Source organism: Scomber scombrus, chromosome 20 (genome assembly GCF_963691925.1).
Source record: "Scomber scombrus chromosome 20, fScoSco1.1, whole genome shotgun sequence".
NCBI lineage: Eukaryota > Metazoa > Chordata > Actinopteri > Scombriformes > Scombridae > Scomber > Scomber scombrus.
In genome coordinates, this window is record NC_084989.1 from 6,128,635 (window position 1) to 6,146,261 (window position 17,627).

Here is a 17,627-nt window from a genome sequence, read left to right on the forward strand (position 1 = left end):
CTCGGACACTTTTTTTTTAGTTTTCAGGATTATACTGCAGTATAATAGTAACCCATTTATTTTGGGTGTGTCATCAAAAAAAGGGGGTGCTTGTTAGGGGACAGACTATTACTGGATATGCTTGGACCATGTGACAAGAAGAAACACGGAGATAATTGTAAACAACCTTAAGCCAGTGACCTACTGAACTTAACATGAGTCTAAAACGACCAGATTGAGTGCTACACGGAGAAAAAAGAACAGCAACAATATGCACTCGCCAAAAATCGAGCTGAAAACACACCGCAGATCATCTCTCTGTGTTTTTTTTAATGCTTTCGGAAGCTAGCGGTGCTCCCCGCCGGGTAATGAGCTGTGTGCAAGGAGCATGCTGCATTCAAAGGAGGCTGTAAGGAGCACAGAGAGAGGAGAGGAGAGGAGGAAGGGAGGAAAAGGAGGAGGGAGATATGAGGCTGAGGTCAACTAGAGGTAAAGCCGTTGGGTGCTGTTCAAAAAAAATTTCTCTCCACAATGGACAGGAAGAGAGTAAGAGTGCGGTGAGGGTAGGATGAGAGTGGTGGGTTTAGAAGGAAACTGACTGGTGAGGGAGATAGAGAAAAAAGAGTGAGGGTGTGTAAGTTGGGAGTTGAAGAAACAGACACAAAAGAAAGCGACAGTCCAAACACTGATAGAGGTAGTTGGCAAACGGGTACAAACATGAGTCTATTGGAAGGTTCAGTGGCATGAAGCACACTTTCTCCCTCCCCCTCTCTCTCTCTTTCTGTCTTTCTCTTTCACTAAGATTCTTGCACATGGCTCCGCAACGGCTAGGAAGCTGGAGGGCGATGGTGGTAATAACTGCACTGGGAATTATTCAATTAAGTGGCCCATCCGTCCCTCCAGGCGTCCTCCCTCCTCCTTCTTTTCTCTGTCCTCCCTGCAGCCTATGGGAGGGGGATGGGGTGGGGTGGGGTCAGAGAGCTGTCTGGGCTCAGTGCTCTGTGACCCGGTCATCTGGCTGGACACGCAGTCACTTGGCCGGGAGCGGGGGGGAGGCTGTGAACCGGCCCTGAGAGAGTGGGATTGTCCTCTTTAGTGTATACAATGTGCACAAACAGCCAGCAGCAACTACACCTGACCCTTAAACCACAGAACAACCTTGAGACGAGACGATCTATTTCTGGTTCATAACAGGAAGGGGAAAAGGATGATGGTAAAAATAAATAAAGGCAGTTTTTTAACAATACTTACATATTTGCTAGCGTGGCTTGTTTGATCGTTCGTTGCCAGATATGGACAATTTACTTTGAATGCAGTTCGGCTTTTTTGGAGAATTAATATTTAAAAACCGCATCCTTTATTGCTCTCTGATGGCTTGCATTCTTCTCGCTGCTTTCAAAGACTCAGGTTTTTCCAATGACGCAGCACTATAAAAGCCAAATAGGGCGTGCTGTGAGGGCCACATGCCAAGCTGTGCATCTCTACGATAGTGCCAGGCATTGAGACTGAACGCTTGGCATTACAGGACCGATTTTAAGGGCTGACGGCCAGCCGTCTCTTGCCAGCATTTGGAGGGCAAGGTGACTCTTCCATTTACTGGCCCCGCAATCAAACTTGCATGCCAACTTGGAGGCTGTTTGTCCTGTAGTACCGTTTCCTTCTTCATTCTGGCAAAATCCTTAAGGAGATTGCGTAAGCGTGCACGGACGAAGGGCCTTCTCGTCACTTGATTCCTTGGCAGGGGTCATCCTGTGAATTCTGGACAGGCGCCAGAAGTACAGGCAACTAATAACACTTTCAGCACTTCCCTGCTGTGATAATGTTGCAAAAGGTTGCTGTGAGGCTGAATTTACGATCTTTTTTTTTTACAATTACTGCCATCTAACAGAAGAAATAAAGCCGTGAGAAAAGGAAAAAAAAAGCAATGAAAAAGAAAGACCACAACTAATGTCAACCAATTTAGTGAGGAGAGATCAAGCATAGAGCAAACAAAGCGAGGGATTGTGAGTGGCTCTAACTCAATCAGAGAGCAGTGGGGTACCGCCCCATCAATCACTGTCTGCTTGCCGCCCCGGCCGAATCACGCCGAGGTTGAGTGGTGGAGAAACAACCAGCGAGTCCACGACCCGCTGTGGGCAAACACAGTGACCGAAAATGACCCCGGGGATCTGCGGCTAAGGCAAGAGGGTCCTCCGGTTAAACTTTCTACCTACCTACCCTCTTACCCATTGCAAACAAACTTTGCTTCACCCGGAGGCCCTCTGGGGGTTTGCTTGATTGTTTGAATAGCCGCTGAGCTCCCCCTCCCACCTGCCACTCCGTTGTGGATCTATAAGCACCGGGGCGTTAGGGCAACAAACATGCCGCGTATGACCATGGCCACATCAATCAAAATCATGAGCCCCCCATTCAAGGTTAGACCACTGAACGAAACATGTCTGACAAGCCTGGACACGCCGTATTAAAGTGTCCACAACCTCCCTCATCAATTCAACTAAAGAGCCTCTTCTCTTTGCTTTCTCCTCTGGGACCGGCGGATAAGTGAGACATTGGGAGGTTTCAAACTAATCCAACCCCTGACTACTGGTCCGCCACCCACATGCTAGGAACTGAAATTGTTCCTCATTCGTTCACCCTCCCCTATCACTTCTAGTTGTTTTCCACACGGCCTCATAAACGAAGAAATCAGCATTTAATGGAAGGAGAAATAGGCGAGAGAGGAAAACCTGTTGCTAATTATATTAGATGAGGCAGAGCAAGGGGGAGACGGTGCTTATTGCCAACTGTCCTTTGGAAACAGGAACGCATAATTGAATTACAGCCCTCGATTTTTTTTAATGCTTTTTCGTCGTTGCTGGAAGGGAGAAGAGTATGAATTTTCTTACAGTCAATACATATGTGTCCAGATAAGGAGCTGGGATTATCAAATGTTGTCTTCCAATCTTGTGTCTCTTTGTGAACTCCTTTTCTAGCAATCTGTTTCTGATGAAAAGTTTAAAAAAACATACGAATGACATCTCTAAGCTATGTGGGCTGCGGCTTCGTTCCACAAGAAACTTCCATATAGGGAAGCTTGTCTTGGTTTTGGGGTTGGAATGAAGAAGAAGAAGGAGAAGGAGAAGGAGAAGGAGGGAAAAGATGAAGAATTCATCAGCTGTGTGCCAGAAATAAGCTTAGTGACATACAATCCCCGGCAAACATAAGTCACTAACTCCCACATCGAGATGAAAAAACAAAACGAGACTGTATGATGCTTTTGTGCTGCCGCAGATATGCGACCGAGTCTTGAAATCCCGCCGGTTATTTATGAACACGGCCCTTGTCTCGTCTCTTTCTCTCTCCTCTCTTCTCCTCATTCCTCCTTTTCCTACTCCTCCGCAGTGAAGTGGACGTCCCCTCCCGCTGTGAGGTAGAGTGGCTCGCCTCCCGGTTGTGGTCAGGTTGTGCATGAATCAAAGTGGTGACAGAGCAGCGGGGAGGATGGCAGATGCCACGGCCAGAAAGCTTTTCAATCAGCCTGCCCTTCCAAGCCGCGGCCAAGGTGAAACACTTCTCCGGCGGATGGAGAAAAAAAAAGGAAAAAAAAAGACCCTCAACCCTACGGTCACTCTCTCACACACACATACACACATACATGTATTGCACACATGCTGGGACACATGAGCGCAGACCTACTTTACTTTAATCCTGCTCATTAGCCAGAGAGTAACCCTTTATGTTGAAAAGAGGCGACGGAGAAGAAAGAGAGGAATGACAGTGAAGGTCAACTGCTTTCTGATGCAACATTTCTGTCTGCTGTCCTGTCTTCTCTGCCCTCTGGTTAATTAACAAGGGGAACACTTAACATTTATCAGCAAGGCAGCTTCTCATTTCTCTTTGAGCGGCTCACCTGCCTCATTAGCCGTTACCATTTTTCAGGTAGGAAACAGGGATGGCATATCAGGAATGGAAATGTAGGATCCGGGCACGTCTCTGGAAGTTTCACCATGCTGACAAAATATGGTTTGCTATAATTGCTGTGAAGTGCAAACAAGATACATTCAAAAAGCAGATTGGTCTTTGAGATTTCTCAGCGCGCACTGTTTCAAAGTAATTTCAGGTGTAATTTCATTTTCTACTGTTATGAACTGTGGGAGTCTATTGCCGTGGAAAAATACCAGGTGCATAATTTCAGCAGCTTTTGTCGTACCTGGTAGTTAAAAAGAAAGCGGCGTCGCCCCACTCCCGCTCGCTCTTTATTTTTTCTGTGCTTATTTTGGCGGCGCCGCTTTGAACTCTACCAGCACGGATGCTTCTCTGACACCGACTTTGAAAAGAAGCACACAGAAAATAAATGTCCCTCTAACAGCCCATAAGTATCTACAACAATCCATGTCACTCCAAACCCCTGTCCCCCTCTGCCCCCAGGGGTCACACAAGCGCTTCCCTTCTTTAAAAGCCTCCACCGCCCAGAGGTCTGTTAAAAAAGAAAAAAGGTTCCTGCCTTATTTATTTTTTCCCATGACAACGGCTGATGAACGGTCCCACAGCCCACTTCTCCTTATTTGCCTATGGTTGAGCGTGAGAGAGAGGAGTTGGGGAGGAGGGGCTGGAGATACTGCTCCACACTCCCCCGGCTGTGAAGCTCCACTGTTTGTTTTTATCACGGAGCTGCTGCATGCTATTCAGGTGGAGGGCTAACAGTGGAATTAGGGAAAGTGGCCAAGTGGATCTTTCTTCCTAAAGCCCCTTCTGTCCTCCACTCTCACTTCCTAGAAACAGGTGGCGGTCTTTGTCGGACAGTATGACACCATATGAGATGAGTTAGTGGGATTCCACATGACAAAGGCAGAGCCAACTATAGATCCACGGTATTGTAATACCCTGCTCCTCCTCTTCCCAAGTTCCTGTTAGTCTTCTCTGGAGTCCGGGCCTGGCTAGGAATGCCAGGAGGGGGCAGGATGTCTATTGTAGAGGTTACACAGCAGAGAATGTTTGCCTTCCCAGCAGGCCAAGCAGCTCGACGGGGGCAGCTCAGCGGGGGATCCGAGTGGAAGGGGCAGAGGAACAGAGAAGGCAGAGGTCTACAATTAAAAAGAGGAAAAGGAGTGCTTTTCCTAGCTTTGAGTTACAGGCACCTGAAGGCAGGCGGGCTCATGCAGACTTTTGAAGCGTGGTGAGGCGAGAGGCTTTTTGCCGACTTTCCCTTCAATATCCCCCCACAAAGGGCTGCTTGAGAGGGCATTCCTCAAATATCTCTGCTGCCTAATACCACCCTGTTATACATCTCATGCCCCCTCCCCTCCATCTACTGCACACTCTGTCACACTGGAATTTCTGTGAGGTCTAGAAAAATACCATCCAGACAGAGAGGAAAGCAATGAAATGAGTGAGGGTTGAGGCAGTTTTCGTATTCTCTCTCTATGTTTTAACCCCTCTCTCTTTGGCTCCTCCAAAACAAACAGTGCAGCCTTGACTGACTGTCTGGCTGGCTGGCTGGCTGGCTGGCTGGCTAGCTGCAAGGGATTTCAGTGTGCTGAAGAAGAAACTGTTTTTTCGGTCTGGTCAGCAAATCTGATGCCATCAATGATTCATAATGTTGTCAAGAGCACATCATATCTATCCTCTTCCAGTCAGCAGGAGGGAAGAAGATGGAGAGAACTGCCTGCAGCTCCGGATGAAAGATTCTTTAGATTCTTGTTTAAGTGAGTTTAGAACTGAAACTCTTAACTTTATCAGACCTCTGAACAGAATATCTTGTTCGGACTATAAGAGCTGTGGTCTGTGTTACAAATGAGATAAATTGTCCTTCAATCCGCCTGATGTGAAACCTGTCTGTCACTTGTTTAAATTCAAATCCACTGAAACCTACATTTTCCCATCAGATGGCAGAGCTGCCACAGTCAGACGAGCTTGACAGCCCTTATCAGATCACGGAGAAAACGAGAATGGGCGCACGGGGAGGGAGCCGGGCGAAAGCGTGTCTATTTACTTCAGTTTTTCACTTGAGCTTAGCTTGCTCATTCCACTGATTTTCGGAGCGAATTGACTTCAAATATTTGCCTTGATGCAGGCTGCGCCTTCGCCTCAAACTTCATTAGCCGCGAGAAAGGCGAGGGCGGCCCCTGAAGCTCCACTCTGTGAAAGTCTACAACGGTGCGTGAAAGGTAAACACGTTCTACATTCAGAATCGCAGGGCTCACTTAGTCTCCTTATCTCTGTGATGAAGTGTTTTCCTCCTCCAGCTCTCAGGATACAGGCCTCTGCACTTCCCCAAACAAACCTGTCAAGGGTAGTGCACACGTGCAACAACACCACAGCGGACAGACTCCACTCAGCAAAGGCTGTTTTTCTTTTTGCAAGCGCCGCTTTGAGTGCTTCTTGTTTGGTTTGCTGATAACAGCCATGTTGGTGAACATGTGGTGCATGTGTGTTCCATTTGCCCACTAATTAGATTGCAAGGCAGTGCACTGAAGCATGCATTGTAGCTCCCTCCCGCCTCCGCCTCCACTCACTCTGCCAGTCCATCAGATAAGGAAGCCATTCTGGCTCTCATCAGTTTCCATTATGTAAGGTCTGATTTGGTGAGTGGAGTTGCGACAGAGAGTCTGATGGGTCCAACACAAATCACACACACACAACTACTGTCTACAGATGCATAAGTAACTATTCCCTCTGCTCATAATCCAGTTACCTATGACATGCCTCGTCAGCGATTAGCACAATAACCTACATACCTCATGCTACATAGTGCCATAATTGGAAATTAATGAGGAATAAGGAAACTAGTTTGTCTATGTTGGATGAAGCCAAAGCGAAGCCACACAAGGTGGAACATATTGTGAAGTGGAACTAAAGTCCCGTGAAAACCGCTCCATGAAAAACATTATAAATGAAACAGTACACCTTTCTTAAAATAGAAACCAAAATTAGAGGTCGGGACGACCCCGTTTCCCGATGCAATCTCTGCATGGCCCACATGAAACACAGACTTACTTAAGTTTCACAGCAGTCCGCCTGGGTTTTAGCATATCCTCTACACATGCAGTGTATAACCTTCTGACCAAATTACTGCTCAGTTACACAGGTTGCTGCTCCTATGTAATGCACATAGGGTGGAGGCAAAAGAGAGAAATAAATAGTGAGGAGTGGAGGGAGGGAGGGAGAGACGCTCACAGATGCAAACACATCCACCACATAAACTTCATCTGCTAACAAATTTATGAGCAGCCAATTAACTGGCAATCCGCAATCTGCAAATTCAGTGGCTGTAAATGAAAGAGCAGAGCTAATTTGTAAATGATACATCGATGGATCACTAAACTCAGCGCCCGCCCTCCTTTCAACCTGGTAAAAAGCTGCCTTCTTTCAGCCTGAAGGGACTAAATTCTTTTTTACTGTGTGTGTTTAGACACAGGAAATTCATTCCTGACTAATTTGATTAGCACGAGCATTGTTACCACTACCCCCCACCTCCTCCTCCTCCTCCTCCTTCTCCTCCTCCTCCTGTCCCTTCCTTGCTCTCTTTTTTACTGAGGATCTTGGACGGTTTAATAGTCCCTCTGGTGCTGAAATCGGACCCAAAAGAAGTGTCAAGGAGCATCCAGACCTCTAAAAGAAAGCAGCGTTCAGCCGGTCATAAATCTCTGACAGCAGTAAAGAAAGGTTAAAGTGGGATTGAAATCCGGGATTTAAAAAAACCAAACCCTGCAAACAGATACCGGGACCATTCAGGGAGCACAAAGGGAGCGGAGGGTCCAGGTTTTTGGGTGGAGTGGGGATACAGTAACAGGATCCAGCAAAGCCCTGTACTCTCCCGAGCCCTGCAGCGTAAACAAACAGCTGAGACAGAGGAAGGCAGAGGCACCGACACATGCATCAAACCACACACACACACACACACACACACACACACACACATACACACACAGACAGGCAGGCAGGCAGGCAGGCAGGCAATCAGAGCGAGGCAGTCTGCCCAGGCAAGGCTCACCTCGGGGCAGCCACACTGACACAGGCTCATCACATTACTGTCTGTCTCCGGTTTCATCGGCTTAAACTATCTATCTGACAACAGGTTAGCCGCTTAGCCTTTTGTTGGGTGCGACAGCTCACGGCTTAGAAGTCAAACGAGGATGTGTGAGTGACTGTCACTGAGAGATCCACCTTTAAAAAGGTAATTTTTGACCGGAAACTTAGTGAAAAATGAGTCAGATAACTTCCCTATTTCCCAAGTCTGACATTAACAGAATAACTGCTCAGTTTAAATAAGCTGAGACTTGTTTTTTGGGATTTTTTTTGTGTGATCTAATTTTAGAAATACTCATTTGTTTAGGGAGTAATGGGAGTTTAAAAGGTAATATGAAAATGAATGGCTCATTAAGATAGACATTTTTTCTCACAGGGTTTTAAAGTAGCCACGGTTAATGGCCTCTGCTGAAGTTTTTTTTGGCCCCCGTAGCTCTCCCTCTGTGCCCATTTTGCAAAAAAAGAAAAGAAAAAGCAATTCAAATCAATATTATACCCCTGTGACTTCACCCCACAAAGACGAGAAGTGAGGACATTCCAAAACCAAATGGCTTTGGCTGAGACATTCCTGCCGCCCTGTGTAGTGCCAGAGCAGCGCTGCATTAACACTGCTTCAGTGAGCCTACGGACACTAGATGGCGCAGTTTCATGTGCAATAGGCATGTGGGAGAGGGAAGATTGAGAGTCACACTCACATATGAATCCTGCAGCACTCATTCAACGGACACACAAATATGAAATCACATACATCTGTAAAGGGTGTGTGCGTGTTGCCAAAGTGAAGTCTGGGGGCCAAATGGGTACCTTGAAGAGGTTTTTGATTGTTGTCAGAAGTTTAATTTCACTGTTTAACTCACGTAATGTTTGCAGAATGAGAGAATGTTTCACTGTCCCCTTTATTCACAACTAAAAACTAACTTCAGATCAGATTGGGGCCCCAAGGACAAAAACCTGATTGAATGAATTGGCTTTTTGGCTCCAAAGGCACATCTGTTCTTCATAGACAAGATCGCTAACTGGTGCAGTACTTACTTGCACTCCCGGTCCTCCAGATCAAAATGCGGATTGAAGTTGATGAGGATCCGCTGGTGGGGACCAGGCGCCGTTATCACCCAAACGCATCTCTGAGAAGGGGGATAAGACATGGGGTATCCTGGCGAGGTGAGGTAGTTGGCGGTTGAGATTCTGATGTTGCCTCCACATTTATCTGCAAAGGGAGAGTGAGATGGGGTTCTTTAGGCACATAAACAAAAGAAACTCACATTTCAAATTTGGGCACTTAGTCTGTGCTCTCATCCACAGCAGTTTGCAGCGAGAGAACAGCTGGACTAAATCACTTAATCTCTGTTTTGCTCAAGGACACTGAGGCAAGCTGTTGGGATTATAGGACTCATGTCGCTAGGATACAAATCTGAAATGGTGACCTAATCTTTTCATTTATTATCAGTTTTATTTTCATACCAAGATTGAACTGAGAATCTGATACTTTTAAGAAAAAAGTAAAGTTCAATTTGAATATTTTGGTTGTATTTTATTGAAGTAAAGAGGCTGTTAAACATTTCTATCATGTATTATTTCAAAAGACAACTTTCTATCTATAGAAGAGAGTCCCTGCCTCTAATTGTACAGTTTAATTGGAACAAAGTTTCCCATCTTACTACAGATGGTCTGCTGTATAGTGAGAATATAACATTAGAAAAGAGCAGAACATATGAACATAAAATAGTCTAGATAAAAGATAAGATTCACCCTTCTGTCTCACATTGAAATGAGAAAAGAAACAGCTTTCCAGACAGTTTGGAAACATATAAGCCACATAAATAACGCACAAGTCTGAATGGAGGTTAGAAGCTTCAAAAGAAAGTATGTTGTTTTATCGAAGTCAAATGTTCTACAGTCTGTTCCTTTAAACTTCTCCGTGCAGCATATGTTTCATCATTAAAAGGAATATTCCTTTGTTTTTTGTGTGTGCGTGTGTTTTTTTCAGAGGGCCCCGCTTCTGCTACTCACATCTCTCTTCATTTGCGCTTCATTATTTTATTATGAAAGCCTCCACCATCTGCTGCTCTAACCTATGCGAACACCTCTCGAAAATGACATGAATCGGAATAAATCAGCGAGGAATCAATGCGCAATAGAATCGAAACGAACCATGGAAAGAACAGAGCATGCTTGGGAAGTTGTATAAGTCGGGCACTTGGGGCTGACTTTTTGAACTCTATTATAAGTCAGAAATCAGTTTGGTAAGTGAAAGTTGCGGCAGAAACCGACTAAAAACTGATTCAAATAATTTAATAAACTTTTTAAATGTGAGTCTAGTATAGTTTGCAACTCTAAAGAGTAAGTATAATTAAGTAATAGGAAACAATAGAACTGTTTTACTATGACATTTTAATGGTATGGGAGATAAACAGTGCCTTAAGAGCAATAAATTGTAAAGGGTGACAATAAACTCACAATGCAAAAGCGTATAAAACAGATATAAAAAAGACTATTAAAATAGCGTTACAATAAAGTCTCTATAAAGCCAACTATCAAACAATAGTATCTCTATAAGTCTCTGTGGAAATAATTAAAGGGGGGATTTTTTCTTTTAGGTGTTGGCGGTGGGCAGGTGAGCGCCTTTGCGAGTTTGCCAAAAGATCAGCGCCGATCAGAGGGAGGTTAATCTTTTAAAAAAATATTAGGATTAGTAGCCTTGCAGAGTACATAAAAGGATTATTTATACAGATATCAGATGTCACACTTACCGTTTTTGAAAGCCTTGACCACCAAGAGGATTCCCATGAACAGGATAAAGACTAATCCACAATGCATCCTTGTTGTATCGCCACAAAAAATAAAATTACGCATACAAAAAAAAACGCCGATATTAAACTCCTCCAAAAAGTGTGCTGGCAAATATTCTTCTTTTCTCCTTTTAACAAATAAAGAAGAAGAAGTGTCCTTTTTTTGTGTGTATATAACGAAGTTTAGAATTGCTGAGTGCGGGCTCAGGTAGCTGGCATCCTGTCATTCAGCTCCTGTTTCCTCTCTCCACTGTCGGCTGCGCTCTTCTCTCATGCGCCGTCCGTGCCATATCCTCTCCAAAGAAGCCAAAGCGCACACGATATATGAAGAAACGACTCCACTCCCTTTACGTCCTTTACTCCGTCAAATGAAGCCCGGGTGGGATGTAATCCTTGGCTGTGGAAGGAGTGAGGGAGGAGGGAAAAGAGAGGGGGGGTAAAGAGACAGACGGAAGGTGTGAGCAGGTTAGGTATGGGTGCTGTTGCTATTGCTGCTGCTGCTGCTGCTGTGCGCTCTGGACATTCCCGAATCTGTCTAAACGCGCCTTCGCTTGATACAAACAGGACTCTAAAGGCACTGGATACACCCCTTCCCCGAAAAACTGTGACCCCCCCACCCCCACCAACCCCTTTGCTTCTATAGGCTCAGAGTGGGGACTCGGAGAGGTTGATGATTGGCTTGATTACAAATAACCAACCTATGTGGGAAAAGCCCTGTGTCTTTTTATATGTATGCGGAGCTGCACACTGAGTCAGAGCACCAGCAGTCCGTTAAGTGACATGACTCTCTCTCTTTCTCTTTCTCTTTTACTCACCCTCTCTCTCTCTCTCTCTCTCCCTCCCTCTTCCTTCCCTTACAAAAGGGAGCAAGGCATTAATGGGAGATGTAGTAGGCCTATCACATCAGTACTCTATTCAGGAATATTAAAAAAACAATATTGGACATAATGCCATACACCACATATCATAGGAGATAAATCAGGCTACCATTACGCATCTGACATTATAACCGTTTAAAGTCTTACATATATTTGGAATAGAGTTGTGGTATTTCCTCAGGATGTCCGTTTCCATGTCTTTCTGTGACTGATCATTATATGTGACACACTGATCTACATAACGAACCAGACTGCAGCTTCTCCACAATTTTCAACTTGCCTTTTCTGCTTCTTCCAAATCCATCTGTCCCTCAAAAAGACTGATTCTGCAGCTCAAATGGAAGCTGAACTGCGGTGCTTTTTATAGGCCTAGTTTCTGCTCGGGAGCTAAATAATAGAAAGTGTTTTTTTTATCCTCTTTCTTTCTTTTCTTACAGTATCTTCTCCTTAGTCCTTGGGGATTTCTTTTATGCGCCAGTAACTATCCAGATGCGCCGACTGTTAAAGCTTGCCCTCACAACGGTGACACCATTAATCTGGCACTCTGGAAAAATTTAGGGGAAATCAATTAAAGCGTAAATTATGGTAGCCTCGAGTCGTTTACTCAGGGCTGCCCTTACTGGGTCACACTGCACAAAAAGGAACGGAGCTGGCGTGTACTCATCAACCTCAATCCTGCGTAAAAACACAGAGCAGGCAAACGCATCGTTATACAGAATTCGTTTCAAAATGCTTGGTGGAATTAATCAATTTCAAAAGCAGAAAATGAAGCTCTAACAATCAGATTTTTATCAGGCATATGTCATTAAAACTGTGAGTGGAATCGCGGAAATAATGATGGAAAATCTCATTTCAGTGCACCCTCACTAACGCTGAGATATTTCTCTCAGCTCTGTAGAAGCTGAGCATAAGACAAATAAAAACAGCTGCATTCACCTGCGTCTTGAGGACTCGCAAAACCGCAGGCATCCAGCCCTCCTCTCTCTCCACTTCCAACATGCGTGGAGCACAGTGTACGATCCGACAGGCTTCCTCCGATTCTGTTAAAAAAAAGATATGATACCAGGTCTTCTCCAGAGGTCCACAAAAGCCAGTCAAGTTATTTCCCCCCCAAAATCCCCTTATTTAACACCGGGGGGAGAAGCACAGCACAGTCCGATTGAGTCCCAGCTCCACACCGCGCAAAGACGCACAGCCGATGGCCGGAGACTCACTCTCCTCTCCGCGTACAGACTGCTCTCCTCCCGGCTGAGCTCTACGAGTCACTCTCTCTCTTTCTCTCTCCCTCTCTCCTTTTCTCGCTCCCTCTCCTTCAGCGCTGTCACAAGTGAAATCCGGCCAGCGTGAGAGGGGGAAAAAGACAGTCCCAAATATATAGAAGCACAAGAGGGAAATAATATTGAGAATATTAAAAGTCCTAGCCGATCAAATACAAGTTTTTATCCCCCGCGTCTGCCACTCCGTGCGCCACTGTTCTCGGCTCCTCCACTGACGCAAATGCAGAGAGTTTGATTCCGTGCCAGTTCCACACGCCCCTTTACGAGGGATGAGTATGCGGGCGCGCTTGATTGTTGGCGTGCGTGCGTGCGTGTGTGTGTGTGTCTGCAATCGAGATGCAGATTTCACCCAGCTGTCTCTCTCTCTCTCTCTCTCTCTCTTCGCTCTCTATCAGCTCGTAGCCTTTATTGGACGCATCAGAAAGCCACATTACAAATAAAATACGTTAACCCGCAGGCGTCTAGGCACTCGTAAGCCATTTTGAACGAGATTCATTTATTATTTTGGCTCACACACACATACACACACACACACAAACATTCTTTCTTATCTTTATCTGCCCTTATGAGAAACTATAAGAATCCTTTCATAAGTTTTTATAAGAGTTCAACACAAATATCACAGTCAATCTGGAACTCCCTATGTGTATTGTAGTGTTATTGAAGTGAAGATCAAATATAATGTAGTGTTTTAAGATCACATTTGAGCAGCATACATATTACAAGTCCTTATGGCAACATCATAAGAGTATTATAGAGGTACTATATGGTGTGACGTTACTTTGTGGGAGGCTATAGGGGCCCTAGAGATTCAATGTTTCAGTGAACAAAGAAGCTGTTATGGACAGCCTGTCAGTCACCCACTTCAGCCTCCTTACCAAAAATACACACAGACTCCTAAATGACAACGGATGTATATTTGAACATGATCTGGACACGAGTGACATTTAAGGTGTGAGATGTGACACAAACCACAGACCTTACCACATGATATTAGTGATACATTTAAAATAAAAATGAAAAGTCCCTGCAGTGTTTGCTGTTATTAATGACTCATAGGGAGTTTCATTGGAAATGAAACACAGTTAAACATGTGATTGAACATCAGATAGGACAGGAGAAGATTCTGCAGGTTTAAAAGATAGGATGAACCTTACAATCTTGAGGCAGGACTCACCACAGTTTTAATTATGAAGGAGCTCTTACAGTAATAAACACATTCACACACCCTCATTTGGTATCATCACATTTTTGTTGTAAGATATAAACAATTCTAAAACTGGATAATACCAGTACAGTAAACAAAATGACACTTCTGTTCAAAACATCCATTCATACTTCATCTTATTGTGCAATGCTCCAGAAAGGGGAACTAAAACTAAAACAGTATTCCTGTTATTATTATTTTCCTCATGTAGCTCAAAGTTCCCCCTTTTAGTGCCCTGTAGCCTTGTGCCCTGTAGGGGGCATCAGAGCTGGTGAGCAACTCACAGAGAGCCACCCACTGCTCCTCAGCCTCACCTTACTGTACCGCCTGTGTGCTGCTGCTGGGTTTACAAACAAGTGCGCTGATTAAAGGTTGTTGCAGACTTAATCACTGTATTCAGTATGTATTTTAGTCAGATTTCCATTGCAGCATGGAGCGTTCTCTTATTTTTCTTTGAAGCAGCGATGAAAAAATAATTCTATGTATTACTTATTGTCGTCGCTCCATTCTAAGACGTGTGTTGCCCTCAGAGAGACACAAGCAGCTTGACATGCATTAAGATGTCCCCCTTTTTGAAAAGTTTTTGTGACACAATGGAGCAAAGATAAGCCAAGAATCCCTGCACATTATTATTTTTTATTCCTAGAGAGAGAGAGAGAGGGAGAGAGAGCAAGAGACAGGATCGAATGGCTTTATTCCCATCACAGCCCTGGTAATTCTCTGTCTTACTGATAACACAAATGTTAAAATGGTGCAGGGCATCTCTATCAAAGGCAGCACTAACAAGCCTTTCGTGTCCTCCGGATAACACAGGAACAATGGCTTCTAGTCATTTCACAAGGGTGCCTGCCTGTGCCGTATCTAAAATGAAGGAGGGGAGTCATAGAGGAACAATAAAAGAGCCATTTAAAGGATTTGCTTCTTCATATATGTACATCCGCGCTAATCTTTAGTACAGCCCCGATGAATAATTAGCTCAGATACAAAAGCAAACATTTTATGGCTCCTGTGAGCAGTGGACTTGATTTCATTAGCCTGGCCTTTATTCACCAAAGTGAGCCAGTCAGAGTGAAACATGCAGGTTCAAACCATCAGAGTGACGGTTCCACTTCAGTCTCTCATTGAAAGATCTGTCTTTGGAGTCACTTCGACAATCTGGTCACGATTTAACACTTTTTGGGATGTTTTGAATGAGAAGTGACAAGAGACGAATTTAAAGGGAAAACACGACGCGGGCTCATTGAACGGTTTGATATGTGAATCACAAGCTATAGACTTCACAGTCAAACCTAACCCGACTGAGCACCTGTGGGAAATTATGCACTGACACGTTAGACAGCGCTCTCCATCGTCAATATCTTTCGGAGGAAAGGTATTCCCACTAGTAGAGTTCAATAATCTAAGGTATGTCGCAATGAAGTTGTTCTAGAGTCTCATGGTGGCTCAACTTTATTAAAGCAACCCTACTGCCAGACAAGAACGTCAATATTCATTCTGCAAAACATCCGATTACAGTCAATGCCAACTATTTTTAAATTCTATGTTTTTATAATATCTGCACATAGAAACTATGGTATCGTAAAGGTTAAGGAAAGATCTTTGTTATGGCAAATAAAATATGATTAAAGCGTCGTAAAAACTTTGTTGAACTTGGGGAAAGACTGTGGTTATGGTTAATAAAAATGTAAATTGTAAGTCTGTAACAGGAGGTGAACCCTAGCCCCAAGCTTGGAAGTTGGATACGTTACACCCATCCAACCACCCTGATCATCCAGCTCATAGCATGAAGGGTACACATGGAATGTTGGTGATGGACGTAAATCATGAGGTGACAGATTGTCAAATATGGATTAATTCTTCAAGATACTGGTACGAACACACTCCTGTTGAGTCTCTCACCCATCTGAATGTAGAAAGTACCATTAGAAATTGTAGGGAAACTCCAGAGGGGATTTTAAGAGAAGCTGGTAATATTTAGCAGTTTTCATCAGAAGTTCCTACTGATTTCAATTCCTCTATGAGATTTTGCCATTCCTGAAACCCTCTTCTCTAAACCTACCATTAGTACCCATCGCAACTAGACTGATCGCTACCCAAGTAAACCCTTACAGGCTTGTAATTCTTAATAGTACCCAAAACATTTAACTGAGGAGGGGGGAACCAAGCCAGCTAGCAGCCCCCGGAGGAATAAACTGGGCCACCCATTCAGAGATTTCATCCATTTTCCGATTGCAGCTGCACAGCGAGGCCTGATATTTTCAGCCCTGCTGCCCAAAATGAGTGGGTGCATGATGCCAGTCCTGATGTCATATCATCCAAACGTATGCTGCACAGATCTCAGTGAGACGCTGGCTCTTGCTTGCTTCTGTCATATGGACCATTTAATCCCTTGGATTTATTTGCTAAAAACCCCAACCTTTGATATACACTACACCATATCCATCTTGGCAGCATTTCTTCTGTAAAAACAAGTACTCTGTCATGGAGTGCATCAGGGACATCACTTAGACACACACTCCGGACTTTTAACTTCAGTATGAAATGACAGACATGGTTTTCTTCTACCAGCAGGAATATTCAAACTCATGTTCTCGTTCATCTGCATTACAAAATGGATTAGAGGTGCGGACCATGAACTTTTAAAAGGACCTTGTTACCTTCTAATCATACTGTGTTCCAGCTTCTCCTCCATGACAACTGCAGTAAAAGACATCTACAGGCAGAGAGGTTATTGTGTATGTATGTGAATAGGGGCTATACAGGTCTCACAGTATAGAGGTTGCTGTACCTGTTTTACAATTTCGGCAGCTGTTGATAATTACCAGCCTCTTGAACAGGCTTGCAGGCACAATCGACACACCTTCAAACTCTGTCAATGTGTCGTAATCCTGGGCTTTTTTTGTTCTGGGGAATGTGGAATGCATGTTTGTGTGTGTGTTTTTTTACTGTGTGTTTGGGTAAAAGGAGAGGTGGGGAAGCAGGGCGAGAAAAAGAGAGAGGTGAATGGATTCCGGGACAAAGCTGAGAGAAACAAACAGCAGCCGAAGTGAGCCCCCGCTCTCCCTTATATTCACTTTCTGAGAGACTGGGTGAAGACATGGGAAAAGAGAGGAGAGCCTGACAGATCCCTGCACTGCTGACTCTTGAGGGTTGGGGTGGTGGTGGGAGGAGGAGGAGGAGGAGGAGGAGGAGGAGGAGGGATGGTGGTGCTCAGTCAGATCAAGGCCTGGACTAATTGCTACAAAGGCAGCGTTTCTCCGCTGAGGCGTTTGGGCGAGGTGAAACTGAGTGTGAACAGAATTAGCAGAGGGATGAATAAAGCGCTTCTTGAGTTTAGAGACGTTATGGTAAAGAGAGAAAAGAACATAGAACCTGAGACGTTTTCAGGGATATTCTTCTTTCATACGGAGGCAAGGGGGAAACACAGAGGTAGAAGAGGAGGAGGAGGACAAGGAGGAGGAGGGCGGGTCGGACGGAATAGAACAAAAAC

At 44.6% G+C, this 17,627-nt stretch overlaps 1 protein-coding gene across 2 annotated transcripts in view; it reads right to left on the reverse strand.

Moving 5' to 3' along the window:
* nrp1a (neuropilin 1a) overlaps positions 1-12,745 on the reverse strand; it is a 61,828-nt gene extending 49,083 nt beyond the window's left edge. The window contains exons 1-3 of one of the 2 annotated variants that reach the window (XM_062441751.1): positions 12,590-12,745; positions 10,737-11,172; positions 9,019-9,193 (exon numbers count right to left, since the gene is read on the reverse strand). In XM_062441751.1, coding sequence (XP_062297735.1) covers positions 9,019-9,193; positions 10,737-10,839 — 278 coding nt within the window. In that variant the 5' untranslated portion in view covers positions 10,840-11,172; positions 12,590-12,745. The remainder of the gene's footprint in view (positions 1-9,018; positions 9,194-10,736; positions 11,173-12,589) is intronic. The other variant, XM_062441752.1, reaches the window with a different exon arrangement.
* Between the last annotated feature and the right edge of the window lie 4,882 nt (positions 12,746-17,627).